At 52.6% G+C, this 21262-nt stretch overlaps 1 protein-coding gene across 3 annotated transcripts in view; it reads right to left on the bottom strand.

Annotated features, from left to right (window-relative positions):
* Window positions 1–674: 674 nt before the first annotated feature.
* WWP2 (WW domain containing E3 ubiquitin protein ligase 2) overlaps window positions 675–21262 on the bottom strand; it is a 146751-nt gene continuing 126163 nt past the window's right edge. For 2 of the 3 annotated variants that reach the window (XM_061387760.1, XM_061387761.1), the window contains exons 11-24: window positions 16125–16179; window positions 12599–12680; window positions 11875–12003; window positions 11208–11283; window positions 10844–10915; window positions 10526–10614; window positions 8308–8467; window positions 6972–7105; window positions 6602–6742; window positions 5784–5904; window positions 5340–5444; window positions 4085–4181; window positions 3833–3905; window positions 675–2527 (exon numbers count right to left, since the gene is read on the bottom strand). In XM_061387760.1, the coding sequence (XP_061243744.1) occupies window positions 2428–2527; window positions 3833–3905; window positions 4085–4181; window positions 5340–5444; window positions 5784–5904; window positions 6602–6742; window positions 6972–7105; window positions 8308–8467; window positions 10526–10614; window positions 10844–10915; window positions 11208–11283; window positions 11875–12003; window positions 12599–12680; window positions 16125–16179 (1434 nt within the window). In that variant the 3' untranslated portion in view covers window positions 675–2427. Of the gene's footprint in view, window positions 2528–3052; window positions 3283–3832; window positions 3906–4084; window positions 4182–5339; window positions 5445–5783; window positions 5905–6601; window positions 6743–6971; window positions 7106–8307; window positions 8468–10525; window positions 10615–10843; window positions 10916–11207; window positions 11284–11874; window positions 12004–12598; window positions 12681–16124; window positions 16180–21262 lie in introns of those variants that run through there. The other variant, XM_061387762.1, reaches the window with a different exon arrangement.

The raw sequence follows: 21262 nt of genomic DNA, 5'->3' as shown, positions 1-21262 counted from the left end.
TGTATAACACATGAACTTTGTCAAAACCTCCTCAAAGTACAGCATAGCCCTGTCAAGTGAGAAATGGCTTTGGTGTTGGGGTAGTGACTTCGGTTGATGAACTCCCAGGAGAAGATGCTCTGCACACCTCTGCCTTCCCCACCCCACCCCAGAAAGACGCCAGATCAGAGCAAGGCTTGATCCGAGACAAAATCACTTCCATGTCAAAAGCATCAACACTGCGCCAATGGGTCCCATCAGAACCTTTAAGTTCAAAAAAGTGGGGGGCAAGCCCCTGGCTGACCATGAGCTCAAGTCCAGGGTATCCCTCTATCATCACGGAATTCAAGAAAACAGGAAATGTTTCTCAAATGAATGGCTACCCAGGAGCTGGATCCTAAAACCTGTCCAACTTGCAGCCTCAGGCTGTCGATGCTCTGGTGTCATGGCAACTGCTCAGAGAAACCCAGGCCAAAGGTAGCTGTGAGGCAAATGAATGAGGGCTGAAGCCCGTGATCCTTGAAGACTGGGCCGCCCATCAAAAGTGTGGCTGTCTCAGTTAATGACACACAATTCTCAAAACCAGCAAGGTCATAGCATTTCCACCCCTGTGTGGACCTGGAGGGTCCGTGGGGCCCAGAGACCTTTTGCCTGGAGGACAGTGACTTTGGACACATCCACACCAACACTGCCCACAGCTGCTGATTGTTTATTGCACAAGAAACTGGCAATACCAAGGCAAGGGGGTGGGCATTACAAAACAATCTGGTGACCAACTCAGAGCTACCAAAGGGCATTCCGTACAGACACCTCAGTTATATACACGTATGTACACACACACCCACATGAACGCACTCTGCACGCCCACGAGCCTGAGGCTCCCAAACCCTGCATAGCACGGTGGCTTGCGCCCCAATCCCCAACATGGTGAGACACCGCAGGGAAGCACAGCCAATGATCCGAGGGAAGGAGGAGGTTGGGCTGCGGTGAGCTGAGCCGCTCGCATCAGTACACACAACAGAGCAGACACCGGCCAGGGTGGCACGGGGAGGACAAGGACCTGGGAGCACGAGCCTGTCCTCAGACAGCCCCGTGGGTGGCCTGACGACCTGCACGGGGACCCAGCGACAATTACCACTCCAGCCTCCCAGAGGAGTGTGTTCACCTGGAAGATCTGAACACATGGCAGGACGCCCATGGCAGAGGTCGGCAGGAGCTCCAGCAATCAAGTCAGACTGTGCACAGCAGCTCAGGGCCCTTCTGCTGGTTTCCAAGAGCGTCGTCTCTTTTGTGCAGGTAAAGCCACACTTTGAGGCAGAGTGAACACACTCTACAGTAGCAGGAACACATTTCATTCTCCATCCGGACGCACGGGCCGCCTGGAGGTCCAGGGTCTTAGCAGGTCAGCCCCACGCAACCCCATCACTCTATCTAGCAAAGGGAGTTCTCCTCTCTTGGAGGCAGCGAGGTTGGGGTGACACTCAGGACAATAATCCCCTTCCCCCCTTCTCTGTCAAAGGCTCGGGGACAAGGCTGCTGGGAAACTGAGCCACTGGGTCAGGCCTGCCCGAGCTCACAGAACTGTGAAGCAGGCTCCTAAGAGGAGCAGCTGTTTGGAAATTCTTGGACCAACGGTGCTGGGTGCCTCTGGGTCCCAGCCATGCCTGGTGCACCAGCTCCTTGACAGGAAGTGACAGCAGCATACCAGCCACAGAACACACAGCAGCCCTACACACAAAATGCTTCAAGTTTATGTAAAAGGGAAAAGAAAATCTGAGGGGGTTTCCATACCCCTGACATCCAAGCAGCTGGTAACGACCCTTTATCTGCTGGAGGGAACAAGCTGGCCAGCACTGAGTGGAGAGAGGGGCCGTGTTGCTCAGCCTCCATGGCTGGAGCTGGCTAGCGAGGGACAAGAGGTGACCTTGGTCCAGAGCTCCCCTCCCTCAGACCTTCATTTATATAGATCACTGGAAAAGTTCTATACAAAATAGAACCTCTTTTACTGACAAAGACCCTGGGCTTCCTCAGCCCAGAACAGCTACCCCAAATGGCCAGTCTCCCTCTCACCTAACCAGCCTATGAGGCCCAGGGCTTCAGCACAGGGCGCCCTCCCTTGCACACTCACACGAACCTAGGGTTGATCTCAAGGGAGAAGAAGGATGAGCTTTGCAGAGAGGGTCAGCCCTCCAGACTTTGCAATGGCTGATGGGGCCAAGGGTGGCATGGGGGCTTTATTCCAGGCTGCCGCCAGTAGGGAGGAGCGAAGGGCAGGGCAGGGCCTCTTGAGGTCAGGCTCTGCTGCCACCAGCCTGATGACAGTGTGGTCCTACACAGGACTACCATCCGCAGGGGCCTCCCGGGGGCTACATGGCCAGCGGCCTCTCGGGCAGGGAGGACTCAAGACTACACATGTGCTGGGGGTTGGGGGTGGGGGGACAGCCTCAGTTACTCCTGTCCAAAGCCCTCGGTCTCCTCAACAGCGTACAGCAGCTTCTCCTTCAGCTGTTCATAGCTCTTGTATGGTGGCAGGTCCAGCCGGTTGAAACTGTCAAGAAAGGAGAGTAGGGCAGTCAGCACGGGGCACAGGTCAGAGCTCTAACGGCCACAGGGGTATTGAGAGATCCCATCCTGTGACTCAACCACGATGCCAGCTGGCCACACACAACAGGGTCCTCAAAGGCCCCGCGGTGCCCCTGGACCACAGAGGAATCAGAGTGGGGACAGGGCTACCGGGGAAATGGGGGACTGCGGAAGAAGACCGGGGACAGAGCTCTTTGCCGACTGAATAGGAGTGTTTCAATACAGCAAGTTCCCTACATATGAACGAGTTCTGTTCCAACAGCATGTCTGTAAGCCCCATTTGTTCTTCAGTCCAATAAAGTTAGCCTAGGTACTCAACTAACACAGGTGGCTATCCAGTTGTTGTTCTTCGGTCATTAGTGTCTGACTCTTTGCAACCCCGTACACGAACTGCAGCACGCCAGCCTTCCTTGTCCTCCACTATCTCCCAGAGTTTGCTCAAATTCATACTGTAATACGTTTATAATACTTTTCATACAAATAATACACAAAAAACACAAAACATTTTTAATCTTACAATACAGAGCTTTGAAAAAGAGAGTACAATAGCTGGAATACAGGGACTTGGCATCCAGTGAACAGGCAAGAAGAGCTCCTGATTGGAGGAGGAAGACGGTAGAGCTAAAGGATCATCAGCAATAGGAGATGGCGGGCAAGCTGCACTCCTGACGTTGATGCCACAGGTTCTGGTTCCTTGCTGGACTCAACCCTGTCTACCCTCTTGAAAAAAAATGATCCAGTGATGTCTGGGTGGTAGCTCTTTTTTCCCTCATCACAGGTGACATGGTAGCACTGGATTATATTCTGAACGGCTGCTGCAACCTTCATATAGCATTCTACATTTGGGTCCTATGCCTCAAAAACTAACGGTGCCTCCTCAGCTAAAGAAAATCCCCTTGCCACTTCCTGCTCCTTGTAGAGGATGCATGCACGTGACAATGTACGCCAGAGGTGTGAGCAAACTTACATGACTAGACACACAAACTCACGTTCGCATCTTTGAAAGCTCACAAGGTGAAGGTGTGTATGTAGGGGACTTACTGTATTTCATAGCCGGTATGGCTGTCAAGGCACATAGATACTGTCACAACTCCCGAAAGACCAGAGGCCCAGGCACACCTCAGCCCCACCTGCCCAAACCTAAGCACCGCGGAACTACACACAGGTTGCCAGGATCAAGGCACTGAAGCCACCTCGGCCTCAGGGCTGCTCTTGGGGGCTCACTGGGTCTCGGGTTCCAGCCACCTCCCCCTGCAACCAGCACACTCACCAGGTGTGGCTCCTGGGCAGCCAGGTTTCCTTGCCAACCTTGTCAATGCAAAACTTCTGTGGGCCGTTGCTACCTGTATCCAAAGGAGCACATATTATCTATGCCAAGTCAGCCCCTTCCTGAGGCAGGACCCTCCGACGCCACCACAGACAAGTCCCACTGACTTGCTTCCAGGAAGACATGAGGTCTTGTCCCTGCTTTGGGCTGTCCTCACTTCTACCCAACAGCACCAGCAGGGCAGGGAAAACGTACCGATGAGTTCAGTGAATCCCCCAACAGGCAGGCGGCAGGTCCCAGTGACAAACTGCAGCAGCCGGATCCTCTTCTCGTTGTCCATCTCCTTCACCACCTGGAGCCCCGCAAGCCCAAGCAGAGTCAGGGCCCACTCAGCCCAGCACTTCACCCTGACCTGTAACCCTGCAATGAGCCAGGGCCCCTCTTTGGGGCTGAGAACATGGAGCCCCAGCATGGTCTGTGGGGGTGGGTGACAGTTACTCCCTGGGAAACCCCAAAGCCGCTCTAAGAGGCTGTGTGTATACATCATTCCCACCAGTCTATGTGACAGCTCTTGGTTCCAGGCCAAAAATTCTCTTCCTCATCCAAGTTCCACTTTTTAAAAAAATATGTATTTATTTAGCTACATCGGGTCTTGGTTGCCTCATGCAGAATCTTTCGTTGTGGCACACGGACTCTCCAGTTGTGGCCAGTGGGCTTAGTTGCCCTGCAGCATGCGGGACCTTAGCTCCCATACCAGGAGTCGAACCAGCGTCCCCTGCACCATAAGGTGGGCGCTTAAGCACTGAACCACGAGGGAAGTCCCCCAAGTTCCATCTTTAAAAACATACAAAGGATGAGACTGACTGCTTTAATAGGTGTGAGATTTCTTTCTGAGGGAAATGAAATGCACTGGAATTCAACAGTGGTGATTGTGGGCACAGCACTGTCAGAAGCCATTGTAAGAGCCACTCCAAACACTTAATGTGGCAAATTTTATGGTATGTGAACTTCACCTCCACAGAAACCCTACCTCTGTTCGTTCTTTTTTATGTACGCTATACCGCACAGTGATAACAACAACAAGACCCGCACATACAAAGCAACTGACTCCTTATATGCAGGACAAGGAGCTCTTTCAGTTTCTCTGGAGCCAAGCCCACGCTTTCCGTTCCCCCCAGCTGGAGACCACATGACCTACAAGAACTTTCCTCCCTGCTCATGGCCCCGTCCCCACCAGCCCGCACACCAGCATCCAAGGCTGGCCCACTGCCAGCAACACCTCCTGTCGAATGCAGAGGCCACAACCCAGCTCCTATCATCCCAAGACTGGGTTTCTCCCCTCCTTTTGGGAGTTGGGGGAGGCGAGGAGAGTGTCAAAGACGAGGAAGGTGATGACACAACAAGCGTCCAAAAGCTTGGGGTTCAATCTGGTCTCGCTTCCTGGGGGTACCGCCCAAACACGCCTGCCCAGAGCCTCTGCGCTTACTGTGGGGACAGACCCAGGGCCCACCTGCCAGAACCACTGGATCTGCTTGCTGTTCTTGGTGTAGTGCCGGTAGATGGTGTGCTTCTGCCAGTCGCTCAGGTCTATCTCCTGCATGCCGCACAGCATCAGCTATGGAGGAGAGAGGGGTTGTCAGGCACCCAGCACCAGCCCCGTCCCCACAGCACACACAGCCCCATCTACTCCCTGGCAGGAGGAAGCACCCCACACGTCTCTGTCGGCAGTTTTAACAGTATGGGTAGCCCAAGTCTTGCATGACAACCCCTTGCAAACAAGAGCCCAGGTAAGGGCAGGTGCAAGACCCAAATTAACCGTATGTGCCTGCTGATGCCATCCTGGGAGAGCATGGGGTTTTACTGGTGAGTTGCTATGGGTGCTCGGCGAGGCTATCAAAGGGCAGGACAGCCCCAGGGGCCGGGGGTTTAGGGTCCCCACAAACTCAGCTCTCACCTCCAGCTCTTTCTCGTCAAAGTAGCGCAACCACTCCAGGGGGGCCACCTCATTGAAGCCGTCCAGGAAGGCTTTGGTCTGCTCTTCCACGCCCCGGGTGAAACGCCAGTCGGTCAGCAGCCTGAAACCAAGACTGACCGTCGGGGGAGCCCAAGACCCACTCCTCTGGGGCAGCTCAGGGTCTGCTGGGAGGTGGCCACTGCTGGCAACAAGGAGGCAGCCGAGAGCCGAGCTGGGCGGGCGGGACACCCGGGCAACTTCGGCCCCAGAGCACAGCCCTTAAAACCTCACAGTAACCCACAGACATCTGAATCTTCAACATCTCCTCCTCTGCTCCTCCCGTCACCGCTGACTGAAGCTCAGATGAACGGGGGTTAAAAGCCTGGCCCAAGGGACCTGAAGTGAACGGGCACATTCATGTACAATCCCACAGGTGACAGTGGCTTTAAGCAGGCAGAGCACACATGCCCTTTCAGTTAGGAGAACAAAGGAGTCGTCGAACTTTTATGCCTCTTCAAAGAAATTCTGTCCTGCGGTCATGAATCTATGACTTGGGAACAAGGAGCACCCAGGGGCTGAACAGAGGGCCTTGGGCTCTGGCTACCTGGCTCTGGCCAGCACATCACTGCCACGGCAGCCATCTAAGGTCAGTGCAAAACGGAAGGTTCTTCCCATCCCTGGAGACCCACGGGCCACACGAGGGGGCCTAGCTGAAGACAGTGCCCCGGGATAAGAGCGTGAGGCTCTTTCTCTGCGGCCGGCTGTGTCTCTGCCCCCACCTCCCGGGCCCCGCCGGCTCCCTAGAACTTTCGACTCACATGATGTACTCTTCCTTGTTCTCCTCTGTCACTCGGATGCTCTCGCCCCCTTCCTTCAGCTCATGGGTCGTCACCTTGCCCAGGATCTCCATATCCTGGATGAAGTACAGCTCTAGGCCGCACTCCTCCAGGTTGTTCTCTCTGGGGGCACAAGAGACCAAGAGGGAAGCTGTCTGTCTCAGAAGGGTCTTCCCTCAGTCCTGCCCCGTCACTCACTCTCAGTGCCCGCGGGACACAAGGACTCACAGGTGGCCTAGAGCCCAGAACAGCGTCCCAGGACAGGGGGACCTAGAAGCTGGGCATCTCCACCCGCCTACTACCCACCCAGAGACCCCTCCTCTCCCAGCACTGGGCAACAGAGGGGACCCACTTGATCCAGACAATGGAGTTGTAGAATTCAGGGTCAATGGATTCCAGGTCTTTCAGGGTAGGTCTCTTGTTTAGCATCCGCTTGTAGAAAGGGAGTGTGAAGCCTGTATCAATGAACTTTCCATGGTACAGAGCCTGGGGACAGAAGAGGCACAGCAGAGAGGTCTGGTTTTCCTCAGATGCCCCATATCAGAGCCCAGCTACTGCTCCCTGCGGTCCTGAGCATCTGGCTCTCCCAGGGGCCTGAAGGCTAGGTCTGTAGCCCTCTTGGTCCCACCTGCAGACCACAAGGACCCACCTCTGGCCCTCTGCGTGCCCACCAGCCCCTCGCTCTAGCAGAGGTCTGCCTCCACGCACACAGAGGAGATTCGCTCAGCACAGCCCCAGGTGGCGGCCCTGACTCACTGCTGCTCAGAGCTGGGCAGCAGAGGCAGCCAAAAATAATGCAGACGCCCCTGCTGCTGCTGGCGGGCCAGCAGTGAGTAATAGTCTAGGGTTTTACTGGTCTGTCCTGTCAGCCACAGGGCCAGGCGGGTCTCTAGACCTGGGAAGAATGTGCCCACTTCCTGAGCCCAAGCACCTTGGCCAAGAACCTCCAGACAAAGGCAAGGGACATACTTAGTCATGGGCTCCTGGGTCCTCCTGAGAGGGGAGCAGGGCTGACGCTCACTCAGGAAGTGAGAGGAAGAAGCAAAGGCAAATTAGTAGTGAAAGCTCTCCAACGACCAAACGTGGCAGAGGGACTGGGCCTTCCATGGGCTCCCCTTTCTCCATCCTGGGTCTCGGTGCTCACGAGGTACTCAACCGGATGCATACAAGGTGACGCCCTTTCCAAATTTACACTGTGCTCCTGTTTCTACATAAATACAAACGCCCAACTCCCCATCCCTGCTCTTCCCTCCTCCTGCCAGATGACTCCAACATCTTGCACCAGTCGATCAACTAGGGCCCTGTTCTCAGCTAGTGTAGATTCCCCATCCCCTTCCAGAAGGCCCAAGTCTCAGTCGGACACTCCCAGACACCGCCACCCAGCTCACGGCAACACCCAGAGACGGCCCGTCATCCCCCACCCTTGACAGCACATGCACTGAGTGTTAAGTGAAGACTTTGATCCGGGGACCCTGGGCTTTCTCTTGACAAGTCCTACACAAATGAACGTGAAAACCTCTTCAGTGCTCTGGACTATTTCCGGAACTCTCACTAGCTTTCTGCATCTTTAGTGAGTTCTGTAAAGATGAGGGCAGAGCTCAGAGAGTGGGCACCTAGCCTTCAGAGCTGCTGGTGGTCTACAGGTCTGTGACTGCACTCCCTGGAGGTCTGATAACAGCGAATCTTACCATGGCGATGAATCGGCCGATAAAGCGGAAGTAGGTGAGGTGGTCGGGGTTGATGGAGGAGGCAGGGTTGATCTGCAGGCAGTAGTTGTTCTTCCCGGCGTATTCAAATAAACAGTACATGGGGTTGAGCACCTCGTGGGACAAGAGGAAAAACCACTCTCTATGAGAGAAGAGAGAGGAAAACAGGACTAATGGATCACACCCTGCTCACCTGCTCTGCAGGCACGAGTCTCTTCTGCCGTCAAACAATACATAGTCTGGAGACATGCATCCTGGAGAGGCAGCCCCACTGCGATCAGCCCTGGGCTAACCTCTGTGAACAGTGCAGGGTCAGACCTAGGATGAATCAGAACAACTGCACTGGACAACAATGCTCAGGCAAACCCGTGTGTGTGAGTGTTGGCTCCAGGTGCTGAATTCTGGGGCTTTCCATCTGATATCCAGAGCATCTAATGGCAAAGGGGCTCCTTGCATTCTGGGTTGCCATGCACAGTTGTGTAGACTGTGCACTGCACAAGGACATGACGTTAAAATACCATAGATGTGTACATTTGTCACAACAAATTTCCTGCAAACAGCATCAAGCTGCATTTTTTTCCTAATAAAACCAGTATATTGTGACCATTTTCAACACAGAAGTGTCTTGAGAAAGGACATTTTTTTCTAAATCTTGCAAAAGGGCTCTACGACCAGCAGTCACCCTGCTTCCACCCTACCTAAGCAGTCTAATATAAATACACAGTAATGTGTTCCTAATCCTTGATGCAGGACAATTCTGTTCATCAGGTTGTGTCTACACCTCACTCCCACCACCCCACCATCCCTTCCCCCCAGACCCACCACCATACCCTTCCCCGTATGTCCACAAATTCATCTGAACCAACACCCACACCTTAGCATCTCTTTGCACCCTAGGTACAAGCCTCAAGCCAGAATTCAGAGTCCTTTGAGGCTTGAGCTACACAAGCAGGGGGACGTCCCAAGGGGGGCCAGTCCCTGGCTGCTGGGCTGTTTGTGGCCAGGCAGACGAGGAATCTCTTCGATGCAGAGGGTGCCCCGGTATCCTGTCCGTGGTTCTACCCTGTGGTAGAACAGCATGACGTAACCTACCATAGGGTAAAACCACTGGCAGGACACAGAGAGACAGACACACACGGGGCGGGAGCCACACCACCAAGGAGAGCCTAGAGAGGAGGTCACCACGGTCACCATGGAAGAAAAAGAGCAATCGATCCACGGGGGCCAACACAGAGGGCAACGCCACCAGCACACACAGGACCAGGAGCGAGTTAACCCAACACCAAGCGAGAAGACATCCCCACACTGAGAGAGGCCAGCAGGCTGAACGGTCACTGCAGCCAAGACGCTCCTCCTCTCTGCCGGGGCCCTCATGCCCCATCGTCCAACGCAACATTTTGCCAGAGAATCTATTAACTTTTGTAGCAGCACTGGGGTGAGGGCAAGACAATGCTTTGAGTTCTTTTTAGGAGTATATCATTTGTTTTCATTTTATTGTCACTGTGCACGTGACATGCAGCTGAGTATTGATCAATACCCTTTGGATTGGGACACAGCTTATATATGCCAGATCTACGCCAAGACCCCCAACTGAATCCACCCCAGCTGCCTCAAGAGGAAGTGAAGTCCAGGGTCTATTCCAATGGACAACCACTTAATACCGGTATCTAACCACTGCCCACTGGTGCGACTAGATGGGGTAAAGTAAAGAAATAATGACAGGTTGGTTGGTAAAGAACCATTGTTCTCAACAAGGACCTACTGGACAGCACAGGGAACTCTGTTCAAATGGTATGTGGCAGCCTGTATGGGAGGGGGGTTTGGAGGAAAATGGATACATGTATATGGACGGCTGAGTCCCTTTACTGTTCACCTAAAACTATCACAACAGTTTCATTGACTATACCCCAATACAAAATAAAAAAAATTTTTTTAAAAAGAGCCATCATCCTGAACCCCTCCCCTAGAAACCACCCCCTGGCCTCCCCTTGACCCAGCAACTAGAGAGCTGATGCCTAGCCCAGAAGAGGACCCCAGGACCCAGTTCTCATGCCCCTCCGGACCACCCACACTCCTGCCCACTCCTGAAGGTGCAGGAGAGCTTTGGCAACTGTCTGAGAAAGGAAGCAGCTTCCTGGCTGGGTGCCCTGCAGCTTGGGGAAGCAGGGTGCAGCATGGCCTTTCAGGGCTCCCAGCTCACCTGGCGATGCCCCCGTAGTCCAGGCCCTCCTCGCCACGCATGATGATGTAGAGCCGGCGGCGCAGATCGTACGGTTTCATGTTCATGATCTGGGGAGACAGAAGGTCGTGGCCAGCCAGCCATTCTCCCTTCCATGGCAGGCCAGGGGCAGGCGACCAGGGACTCCCAGGCCTGCTCTTCAGCTGATCCCCCATAACCAAGGCCCACGCCTTGAAAACTGTATCATGCGGGCTTAAAGGGCCACACAAGAGAAGACAGGGTGGTAGCAGAGGGCCTTGTCCCTGCCCCGGGTCTTAGACTCAGTGATTATTCTCTAACCTGTTGGAAAGAATCCTCAAAAAGTGTCTGCCTGGAAACGCTGATCTTCACGTGGCTGGGGAGAGCATTTGACTGAAAAGAAAAGGAAAACAGAGACTTCAAATTGGGGCATTGGTGGTAACTATTCAATCTGATCACTTGTCTGTTGAATAGGCTTCCCCTACCACCTACCCCCGGGTTTGGGGGGTAGAGAACTTGGTCCCCTAGGAATGGAAGACAACGTCACATAACTGCTCAGAGTGAGACAAGTGACCTGCTCCCACCTAAGACACAAGTGTTCCAACGCCTGCAATTAGGCTAGGAAGCTGCTGAAATGACTCTGTAACCCCAATCTCCAGGGGGAGGCCCCAGTACCAGAACTCACATGGCAGAGGAAACGGAATTGGTGATACTTCCACCGAAAACTTCGGTCGTAGGCGCCAGGGGAACCTTGTTTCGTCCTGGGAAGAGCAAAGTTGTTCTGGAATCCACGAGATTTCTCAAAACTTGGCAACATATTAGCCCTAAGGAAAGCTACTGCTCTGTTAATTTAGAGACGAGTAAAGTAAAGCATAAAAGAAAGGAAGGGACTGCCACTAAGATCTTCTGCAGACTTGAAGGTTAAAAAGAAAACCTAGAAATAAAGCCAGACCTCTTGCTTTTAGGGAAAGACCACCGGTGTTAGTCTCAATAGAGAAGCCCCTTCCCGCCCCATCGCCACTGGCGTGGCACCAAAACTGGCCACTAGAGGGTGGTAACAGCAGCTCTACTAGGCCTAAGCTAACAGTGATGTCACCTGCACAGAGTCCTCGGTGCTGGTGCTCAGGCGCTCAGTCTTGTCCGACTCTTTGTGACCCCATGGACTGTAGTCCGCCAGGCTCCTCTGTCCATGGGATTTTACAGGCAAGAATACTGGAGTGGGTTGCCATTTCCTTCTCCAGGGGATCTTCCTGACCCGGGGATTGAACCCATGTCTCTTTCGTCTCCTACGTTGGTAGACAGATTCTTTACGACTAGCGCCACCTGGGAAGCCCTACGTGCCAAGTCCTTACCCTGACTCAAACCCCGGGCGAGGATCCTTAAAGGTGGTGGTGCGGGTATTGTGGTCCACGAAGTAGCGCACCCCCTCGCTGGTGTACTTCATCTCCCACCCTGGGGGCAGAGCCGGCTCCTGGATCATCCTGGAAACACGGGAAGAGAGGGGCTGCAGGGCCTCATATCTCACCTTCTGGGCATCCATGCTAAGGGGGTAGGGGTCCCCAGAAGGCTGGAGCTGCCTTCTCTCTGCTTTTACCCAGGACCCGCACAGGCCTCAAGGAAATGTACTTGGCAATACCCAAGGTCTGCAGCGGAGAGAGACCATTACTGTCCCAAGGCGCAAAGAATCCCCACCCTGGGTGGATGGCCGTGGCCTGAGCAGCCACCAGCAATCCCAAGACATCAAGTGCCCCATCCAAGACTAGCTTCTGGGGGGTGGGTAGTAGAGGAGTATTGGGGTCGGGGGGAGTTCTCACATAACCCTTCTGAAATCACTTCATCAGCAGCTTGTACAACAGAGACCAGCAACACCGGCCAGTCAGGCCACGCTGCAGCCATGAGGAAGGCCAACGTAAGGTGCCACTTTCAAGCTCTCACTATATCGTGAGGGTCTGGGGGCACTTGTGTGTGCTTAAAGGTCCCAGAACATCAGCCACGGAGGCCAAATACAGTGCGAGGCCACCAGGCCAACGGAGGTGCACAGGGCCCACCCAGAGCCCTCCCGGCCTAAGTCCTCACCCCTGCGTGCGAGGGTCTTCCCACTGGGTGGTGCGTGTGTTGTGGTTCACGTAATACACCCGTCCGTTGTCCTGTCTCTTCTCTGCCGGGGAGGAGAAAGAAAAGTGGACGCTCAGATTGAGGCACGCTGAGCCCATGTCCTCTCCCCTCTGGCTCCCACCTCCTGGGTGCTAGGTCTGCGCCTCTGCCTCTGTCCCCACCCTGTTAGAGAAGTTTAACCAGCGCAAGCCTGGCTCACTCGTGTCTGTCACTGGCGAAAAAAAGGACAAAGAGGATCTTTCCCTACTGGGGAGCAGGGGAGGGGTATACACGTTTTCAACTCAAGATGAAGCACCGTCTTCGGTTGGTTTGCTGGAGGGAAGCGGGCGGTGTGGCAACACAGAGGGGGAGCAGGCCAGCTGAAACCAGAGGCGTAATTGCATCCAGCTGTGTGCAAAGTGCAGACACAGCCCAGCCTCCCCTCGACCCTGGCGCCCACCCCAGTCCATCACGGCTACTCTCTGGTCCTCGGATGCAGCCAACCTAGGCATCCCTGTCCCCTAGGCAGGGTCACTGGGGGCACGGGGGGGAGGCTGCCTTTTCCCTCATACCTCTCTGCTCAGCACCACCGGGCCTCTGTACCCTCCTGCTTAAAGGCAAAGTTTGGTTCTCAAACTCCCACATCCCAGCAAAATCTCTATGTTGTGCATACATGCAGACACCTGGGGCTGTGGGCGTCCTGGTATTATTCCTACGTGTGTGCTTCAAGAGGGGCAGTGTCTGGTGAGCTCAGACATACTTTCTCCTTTGGACAATATTTACTCTCTGGCCCTTTACTGCTGTACTAACGATGACTCTGAGTTGTTTGAGGGAGAAAGTATGGGCTGCAGGGGCAAGCTCAACTCTAGCTGGTGATTCTGAGAGGGACTGAAGGGGGCACCCACTGGTTCCAGGTGGATGGCAGGCAAGATAGCGCTCACCTTTCCCAACTTAAAAGTTTCTCGGCTTTCAACACTGTTTCTGTCCTGAAAACAAACAATGTGCATGGCCCTCCCTCTTTACTGATGACAGGGAGAAATTAAAGAAATAAAAATAATCAGTTCCAGAAGCTACAGGGAACCCAAAAGCTGAAAAAGATCCAGAACTATGGAGCCCAGCCCCCACCCCTTGAGCAGCAGCCTGCAATGTTCACAGTATCAACCAAGGGTCCTGGTCCCTGTCTGCCTTACCTGGTATCCATTACTTGATGGAAATTTCAAAAAACAACAGACAAAAGGAAAAGAAAGAAAAGAAGGTGCCTGGGATTATGACAGAGCTCCCATCACCTCAGAACAGCCTGTGGGACTGTTCCACAGAGGACTGGCTTCCTGACAGGGTTGTGAGGGGATCGGGGAGCCACTCCCAGCCCAGAAGCTTCTGCTATGAACTAGACTGTCCACGTATTCTTGGCCAAGGACCAAAGCCAAGCCTGGGGGATCTGTCCAGCCAGCCGATGCCACTGTCACTACGTGAGGGCCTCCCATGGCCCATGGGAACCACCTTGCTGCATACAACGTGGTAGTTTGAGGGCTGGGAAAGTCCTTAAACATCTTAGCCCAACTTCATCTAGGAAGAAAGGGACTCGGGAGCATTCAGTCACACACCCAGGGTCAGAGGAGCTGAGACGACGTGGATCTAAACCTAAGGTGTCCCGACCCCTGGGTCAGTGCTTGGGGAGAACGTGGAGTCTCTGCTGGAGGAGCCAAAAGGGACCCGGGACTGAGCACAGTAGACTCAACAGCAGGCTTGCCCTAAACGCAACTCTCCTTTGGTTTTGCTATTCTTAGACTCTTAACTCTCCCTGGGGAGATGGGCCCTGGGGAAGCCAACACAAAGCCCAGAGGACTCCATCAGGAAGGTTCCCGGGCCCTTTGGCCAGATGCTCCTTTTCCTCTCAGTTTCACATCATCACAGTCTTGTGTGTTTTCCTGATCATTCGTAAAATAGTGCTGACTCCAGCCATGGCTCCTATTCCCATCTCAGCTATTTCACACCTGGCATCTGGGAGCTGTTCTCAAGACCCCACTGCAGCTCCTACTTGGTGATCATCATTTAGCAGAACTGGTATGGAAACAAACCACTTGACTCTAGGGATCCAGGAACAACTCTGGGATCCCCACTGTAGGTCACAGGGTCTGCCAGATAGCTTTACACAATTCTCATTTCATCTGATGAGTCCTTTCCTGCCCAGCCAGGGAACCTATTTGACCTGCTCATGTTTGACTTGCTGTCAAACTCTGAGACAACAATGAACTATGACCTTTCATTCTTTCAGGGAGTCAGATGGATCACCTGTGTGACTAAGGGATTCCTGAGCTGAAAATCAAGAACTAAATGGGGGGACCTCACTAACAGATATATCCCACTAGAAGGACTAGAGGGTCTTTGCAGTGCCCTGGAATGCAGTGGTAATTGACTAAGTGATACCCTAGGGGTCTCTGGGGGTTGATGTAACCCCATAAATTATGACCAGGCAGTAGTTGTGTCTGCATCAACAGGATCCAGCTCACAAGCTGCACTTTTCAGGTGATGCTCATCCTATCATTGTCGGCTCCTTTGTTGGGAAGCACACCCCTGCCCAACTTCACACCACCTGTGAACACCACCGAACCGGCGTTCACTGTCTCCTGCAGGCCTAACAAACAAATTAAACCCGACATATGCCAAGTTTTGCAAAGTCTGCCCTCTTCAGCTCCCAAGGACTCTCGGCATATATACTGAATAAAACCCTGACCCAGATCAGAGCTGCAGAATGCGCTGAGTCCCACCATCTCTCATGACCGCTTTTGGCACAGCCACTCCTTCCCAAAATAGTCATAAGGCCCACCATCTCTCTCAGGTCACGGCTGTCCATCCCTCTAACTCATTACTGGCCAACGACACGAAGGACTTGGGATTCTCCAGTGACAGGGAGAATCCAGCATGGCATTATAAACTAGCAATGGTACACTTTCCTAATGTCAGCAGCCCACACTCAACTCTCTCATCTGCTTCCCTCTGGCCCCTTTCACAGCCATTTATCACAAGTAAAAAGATGGCTTCCATGATTCAAAATCGAGCTGAAGTCCTCCACCATCTCAACTGCAAAGAAAGGTATGGTAAGGTGTCTCAGCAGACAGCCACAGACCTACAAATGCATCTAGGAATCAGCCAGTGTCACAATGCCTTCACCACATAGGATGGATTCTTGAGGGGGCACCCTGAAAGTCAGCACTGCAACCCAACAGTCCCATGGCTGCTGGGACATTTCTTGCATAGGGTCAGGCCCCTGCAGTGATGGCGGAGGAGGTGTTCCGGGGGTGCAGGAGAGCTCGGCTATTTTCCCCACCTTCCAGCCCCATCGCCTGCAACTGTTCTAGCTGGGCATCCCTGGAGGGTGTGCTGGAAAGAGTCGAAACAGGGGAACGGAGGCAGAAGAATGAGGAAGACGCATGGGGAAAGAGGACAGAGCGCCATGGAGCCATCAGCTGACGCCCTGAGGGTACAGAACAGAGAACTCAATACTTACCCCAGCCGGAAGGGAGCGGGCCCAGTGGGTCATGGTCAGTGGAAGCACTCGAAGACTAAACACAGAAACACAGCAAAACACAGGGGTTAAAAAAAAAGCCGCTGGATAAAAATAAACCAATCGATCAAAATTAAAACTGTCAAGGACTAGTTTCCACATTTCAGCACTTTGCAGAGCAAACAGTGGGGCCTTAGGTGGCATCTGCTCCTCTCCAAAGTCTTCTTCTTCGAAGGAAAAAACCCCAAAAGAACCCTGCACACTGAGGGCCGGGACAGGTAGTGAAGAGGGTGGAGCGAGGGGGAGGGAGAGGTGTGCAGGTGAAGGTGAGCCGAGGCCCGGAGCGGGCCCCAGGCGTGGCAGGAGGGCCGGGAGCAGGGCTGCCCGGCAAGCTCGGCCTGGTGCCTCCTCTCAGCTCCTGCTCAGGGCAGCCAAGGCGACTGAAATCACCACCACCACCTCCAACTTTCTCCAAGAACCACACACGGGAGGGGAAAAAATATCGCAGGCCTTTCCAATGAAATCATTCCCACAAGCCCTGCCCACGCCCAGAGCTTCCTGGCTGGGGGCTGGGCCCTCCTCCCTCCACCCCACTCCTGGGTGCGCAGGGAGAGGGAGCAGCCGTGTGTGCGACGGACTGAGGGCACATTCAGGCCCCGGGCCCCTCACCTCCCCCAGGAACGCTTGGCTTCCCTTCACAAAGCACCTTTATTCTCCTCCGGCCTGAACCTGAAGTTGTTCAGTGTTCTGTGGGCGCCTGTCTGGGGAGGTGGGGCTGGGGGCGAGGTGGTGAGAGAGAAGGGGAGACAGGAGAAAGAAAGAAAGAAGCAGGGTTGGGGAGGCTGACTCCAGGCCTTGAGGGTTACTGTTTACATTAGAGCCCCCCAGCCCCTGCCTAATTCTGCTGTGGGGTCCCTGGGGCCAGGCTGCAGCGGCCCGAGAGTTCTCATATCCTGCGGGGAAGGGGGGGCTGTCAAAGACTCTTCAGAGTGAAATAAAACAAGCATTGTTCCCTGCTTGCTTTCTCTCTTTCTGTTGTTTTTTTTTTCTTCTTCTTCTTCTTTTTCTTCTCTCTCGCCGAAGCATTTTTATTTCACTTACTAAAATTTAATCGCTATGTTAGGCAGATCAAGTTCTCAGTGCAGACTTCGGGCTGCCTGGCTGGCCCCGTCTGGGGCCGATGGAGCCACACACGGGCAGGAGAATGAATGGAGCTCAGTCTCAGCTTGAGAAAACATTGGTAGAACTCAACGGCCAACGAAACCCCTTCCACCCCCAGCTGAAATGACAGAGCAACTTTCTTTCCGAGGTGGTGGCGACACAGGCATCTCTTCCAAATCAAGTTGCAACAAAGACGTTTAAGTCTGGAAACCACAGGTCCCTTGATGGAACGGAGTCACCTTTCAGCAGAGGCAGGGTGAGACTTCTCCAAGGTGTGGGACGCTAGGCTGTCCTCGATTTGAGGCATGTTGCCCTCAACCTTACGCTTGTCACCACAATTCAGATTTGTCTGATGGTTACTGGGGGGAAAAAAACACCTCCCAAATTCACGGAGGTTTTTTTTTTGGTGTGTGTGAGGAGGTGGGGAAATGAGGGGAGTGAGCATCTCATAAAATCCAAGCTCCTCTGACTTTTTCGTAGCTATACTCGGCAACGAAGGAAAGCAACCACCTTGTGAAACACACATGCGCTTCAGATAATGAAGCCAGTGGGTGAGCACTGAGCTAGAGCAATGGATGTCCTTGCAAAAGGGAAGGACTACAGGAAAGATTATGTCAAGAAATTAAAAGCAGCAGCATTTGGTGTAATTTTTGGGTTTTTTTTTTTTTGCTGATTTTTCTGTGTTTTTGTTTTGTTTATTTTGTTTTGTTTTCAGAGTAAACAAATGATCTGCAAAGCATCCAGGAGCTCTGATGGGAAATTAGCTCCCAACTGGTACCAACCAGGCTTCAGTGGGCTTACAGTCATCTCCTGTCTAACTCTACAAATCAATACACCAAAAGGTCTTTCCTCACAGCCTCTGTGACCTGTACTGAACTAGAAATGAAAAATGTTTGGGGCTTCCCTGGTGGCACAGGGGTTAAGATGCCGCAATTCCAATGCAGGGGGCATGGGTGTGATCCCTAGTCAGGAAACTAAGACCCCGCATACTGCACACTACAGCATAAATAAGTATATAAAGTTAAAAAAAAATGTTTACAGGCCCCTTTCTTAACCTTTGCCTTCTTTTAATGTCAGAAACTTTACACGATGTTAACTCTTTCTCATCCAGGTGGTTTTTCTGACAAATGCCTTTGGTATGCTCTCATTCTCATCCTATTAGATCACCCCCTCCCCAGCACGGGGTCGGGGGGAGAGAGAGAGGGGAAGGGAGAGAAGTCAGAGACTGATAAACATGAGCAAATATATGAAACGGGTCAGTGGAAGCTGACACTCATGATTTTACCTCTTAACAGTTAAAGCAAAGCACTTGATTATTTCAGATATTTCTTCCCTAATGTATACAGTACAACTTGAAATATGTTTAGAGGAGATGAAAGGAAGCCAAGGAGACATTAAAAAAATTAAAATCTATATTTTCTGGCCAGCAAACCCAAACCCCAAAATCCCATGTCTGCAATGAGCCAATCACCTGCCCCTTCTCTTCTTCTTCCACACCTTCCCCTGAAACAAGAGATTGCAAGTGCTACCTGGAGCACAGCTGGGAGAGCCACAGAGAGAGGGGCGTGGGGAGACTGCTGGCAGAAGGGGGACCCTGGGGTGTGCCAGTGACCCCAAGAGACCAAGATAGCTTCCTTTATTATCAGGAAGAGAAAGGAATGCTGTTGAATGATTTTCCTGGTAACCATCCCTGGGTGGGGAGAACTGGGGTGCAGGCCATGAGCCAGAGGGCTCACGTGAGTTCAAGTCCCTCAGGGACTGAGCGATAAGTTCCAGTAATATTTTAAGATACCAACTCAGAAATAAAGAATGTCTAGCAAATACAGCCGAGGGCAAGACAAATTCTGGGGAGAGCACAGAGGTTACAGTGTGGAAGGCAGGCTCCTTTCTTTTTTTTTTTTTAAAGGATGCAACCAGTAGGCGCAGAAGAAACCTCAGGTGGCTTGAGAATTTGATCCAAGGGACTCTTTACAGAGTAAGAAACACTGTTTCTGGATAGAGCACTTTTGCGTCATGCGTTAGCAGCCACAGAGTGATGTGTTTCGGTCTTGCTGACACTGGCTGTTCTCCTCTGATTATTAGAGGAGGATTGAGGTGGCAGAGGAGGAGGAGTGGCCACAGAAATGGCAGCAGGCTGCGAGCAGGGTCCTTTTGCAATTAGAAGATGCACAGGAACAGGCTGGGCTTGCTCTGTGGACGGCAGCAAGACCACAAAAACAGATGGCAAAGCAAGACAGCATGGGTCAAACACAAGTGTGCATGTGATGATCACAAGTAACAAAGGCACTCTGGGGCATCAGGAGAGGGAAACGTGTTAGAAATAAGGGACCGAGGGACTTCCCTGGTGGTCCAGTGGCTAAGACTCCCCGCTCCCAAGGCAGGGGGCCCAGGTTCCATCCCTGATCAAGGAACTAGATCCCACGTGCCACAACTAAAGAACCCGCAAGCCACAACAAAGACTGAAGATCCTGCATGCTGCAACTGAGACCTGGTGCAGCCGAAATAAATAAATATTTTTTTTAAAAAAAGAATGATCGGGACTTCCCTGGTGGTCCAGTGGTTAAGACTCTGTGCTCCCAATGCAGGAGGCCCGGGTTCAATCCCTGGTCAGAGAACTAGATCCCATATGCTTAATTAATTAATTTTTAAAAAGAAGTAAAGGAACAGTAACAGAGAGATAGACAAAGGTGTGTGTTAGGCTGGAAGGAATTGCAGGAGGCTGCCATCTGGGATTCCCTAGACTTTCCACGTCAAACTGTATAGTTCATGTTCTCTGCAGGGCAGCAAAGAAGAATAAGGTCTGGTTTTGGCCCAGGAGCGTTAGCAGCGGCAGCAGGGGCAGAGGAGGAGGAGAAGGAGGGGAAGCCACTGCTATAGTATCAGTTCTTAAGTCTTCCGAGTCAAACCCTGGGCCAAGGCCAAACCCCAAAATAACTCTATGAAAGCGACTCTTCTTACTTGCAACCAGGACATGGCACCACAGCAAACAAGAGGGGTAAACCAATTCCAAAGAGGAGGGAAGTCAACAGAGAGACATTGAGAGCTGACCCAAAAAAAAGAGGCCTGCCCATTTTTCAACATGAGTCTTGTTTCAGGGAGAAAAGGGAATCATCACTCCATCTAGAACCCTCCTGGATCCCCAGCCACGCTGAGGAAACCGTGTTAGAGGACTCAGAACGGACTTTTTTATTTTAAGCCCTGAACTTTTACTTTCAGGGGACACTCCAAGTCAAAGTTCTACCTCTGAAGGCCCAGAATGGTGTTGTTGAAATGAGAGAGGCAGGTGAGGGAGATGATGCCTCCAAAAGCACAAGCAGACGTGAGCTCCAGAATCTTCCCTTTCACACACCAAACATCTGGGCCAACCGACAGAACCCACACAGTGTGTGGGAAGGGAAGGGGGAGAAGGAGCCCTTCAATGGATTTTTCTTTTTCAATTTGAGAAAGTGGGTATGCAGGGAGAAAAAACTATGCAAGGCTCCTAAAATGCGTCCTTGTCTCTAAGTCAAAGGACAAAGCTGCTCAGACCATCCCAGTTTTGCAGCCACGACCACCCAAAGAAATGGCAGGGAAAGTCCTTGGGGCCCAACTCAAGAGGAATAATTTCTGAAATGCAGGAAAGGGTCAGATTCCACCCAGTTTTGAAACATAGCAGAACATGATACCCAGCATATGTAGAAGGGCTGTGGAGTGGGCGGCCAGATGCCCAGCAGTATAGATGCTGAACTAGGTACACACCACGGGGCACAGGTGTAGACAGACATCAAGCTGACCTTGGAGGCAACTCAATGTGACAAACAGCGGACTTTCTGCTCATTCATACTAAGCAAACACTATATGGTGAGCAGTCAGCCCCCACGAACAAAAGAAGTAACAAGCCAGCCAAGGGCAATGTCTTATGGTTGATGCGGTGGCTCATGCTTTGAGTGAACAGAAAAAGAGGTGGAAAATGATGGCAAAGCTGATGATGAATGCTATTC

Source organism: Bos javanicus, chromosome 18 (genome assembly GCF_032452875.1).
Source record: "Bos javanicus breed banteng chromosome 18, ARS-OSU_banteng_1.0, whole genome shotgun sequence".
Classification (NCBI taxonomy): Eukaryota; Metazoa; Chordata; class Mammalia; order Artiodactyla; family Bovidae; genus Bos; species Bos javanicus.
Note: the sequence above shows the minus strand (reverse complement) of the source record. Positions and strands in the feature narration are given on the sequence as shown.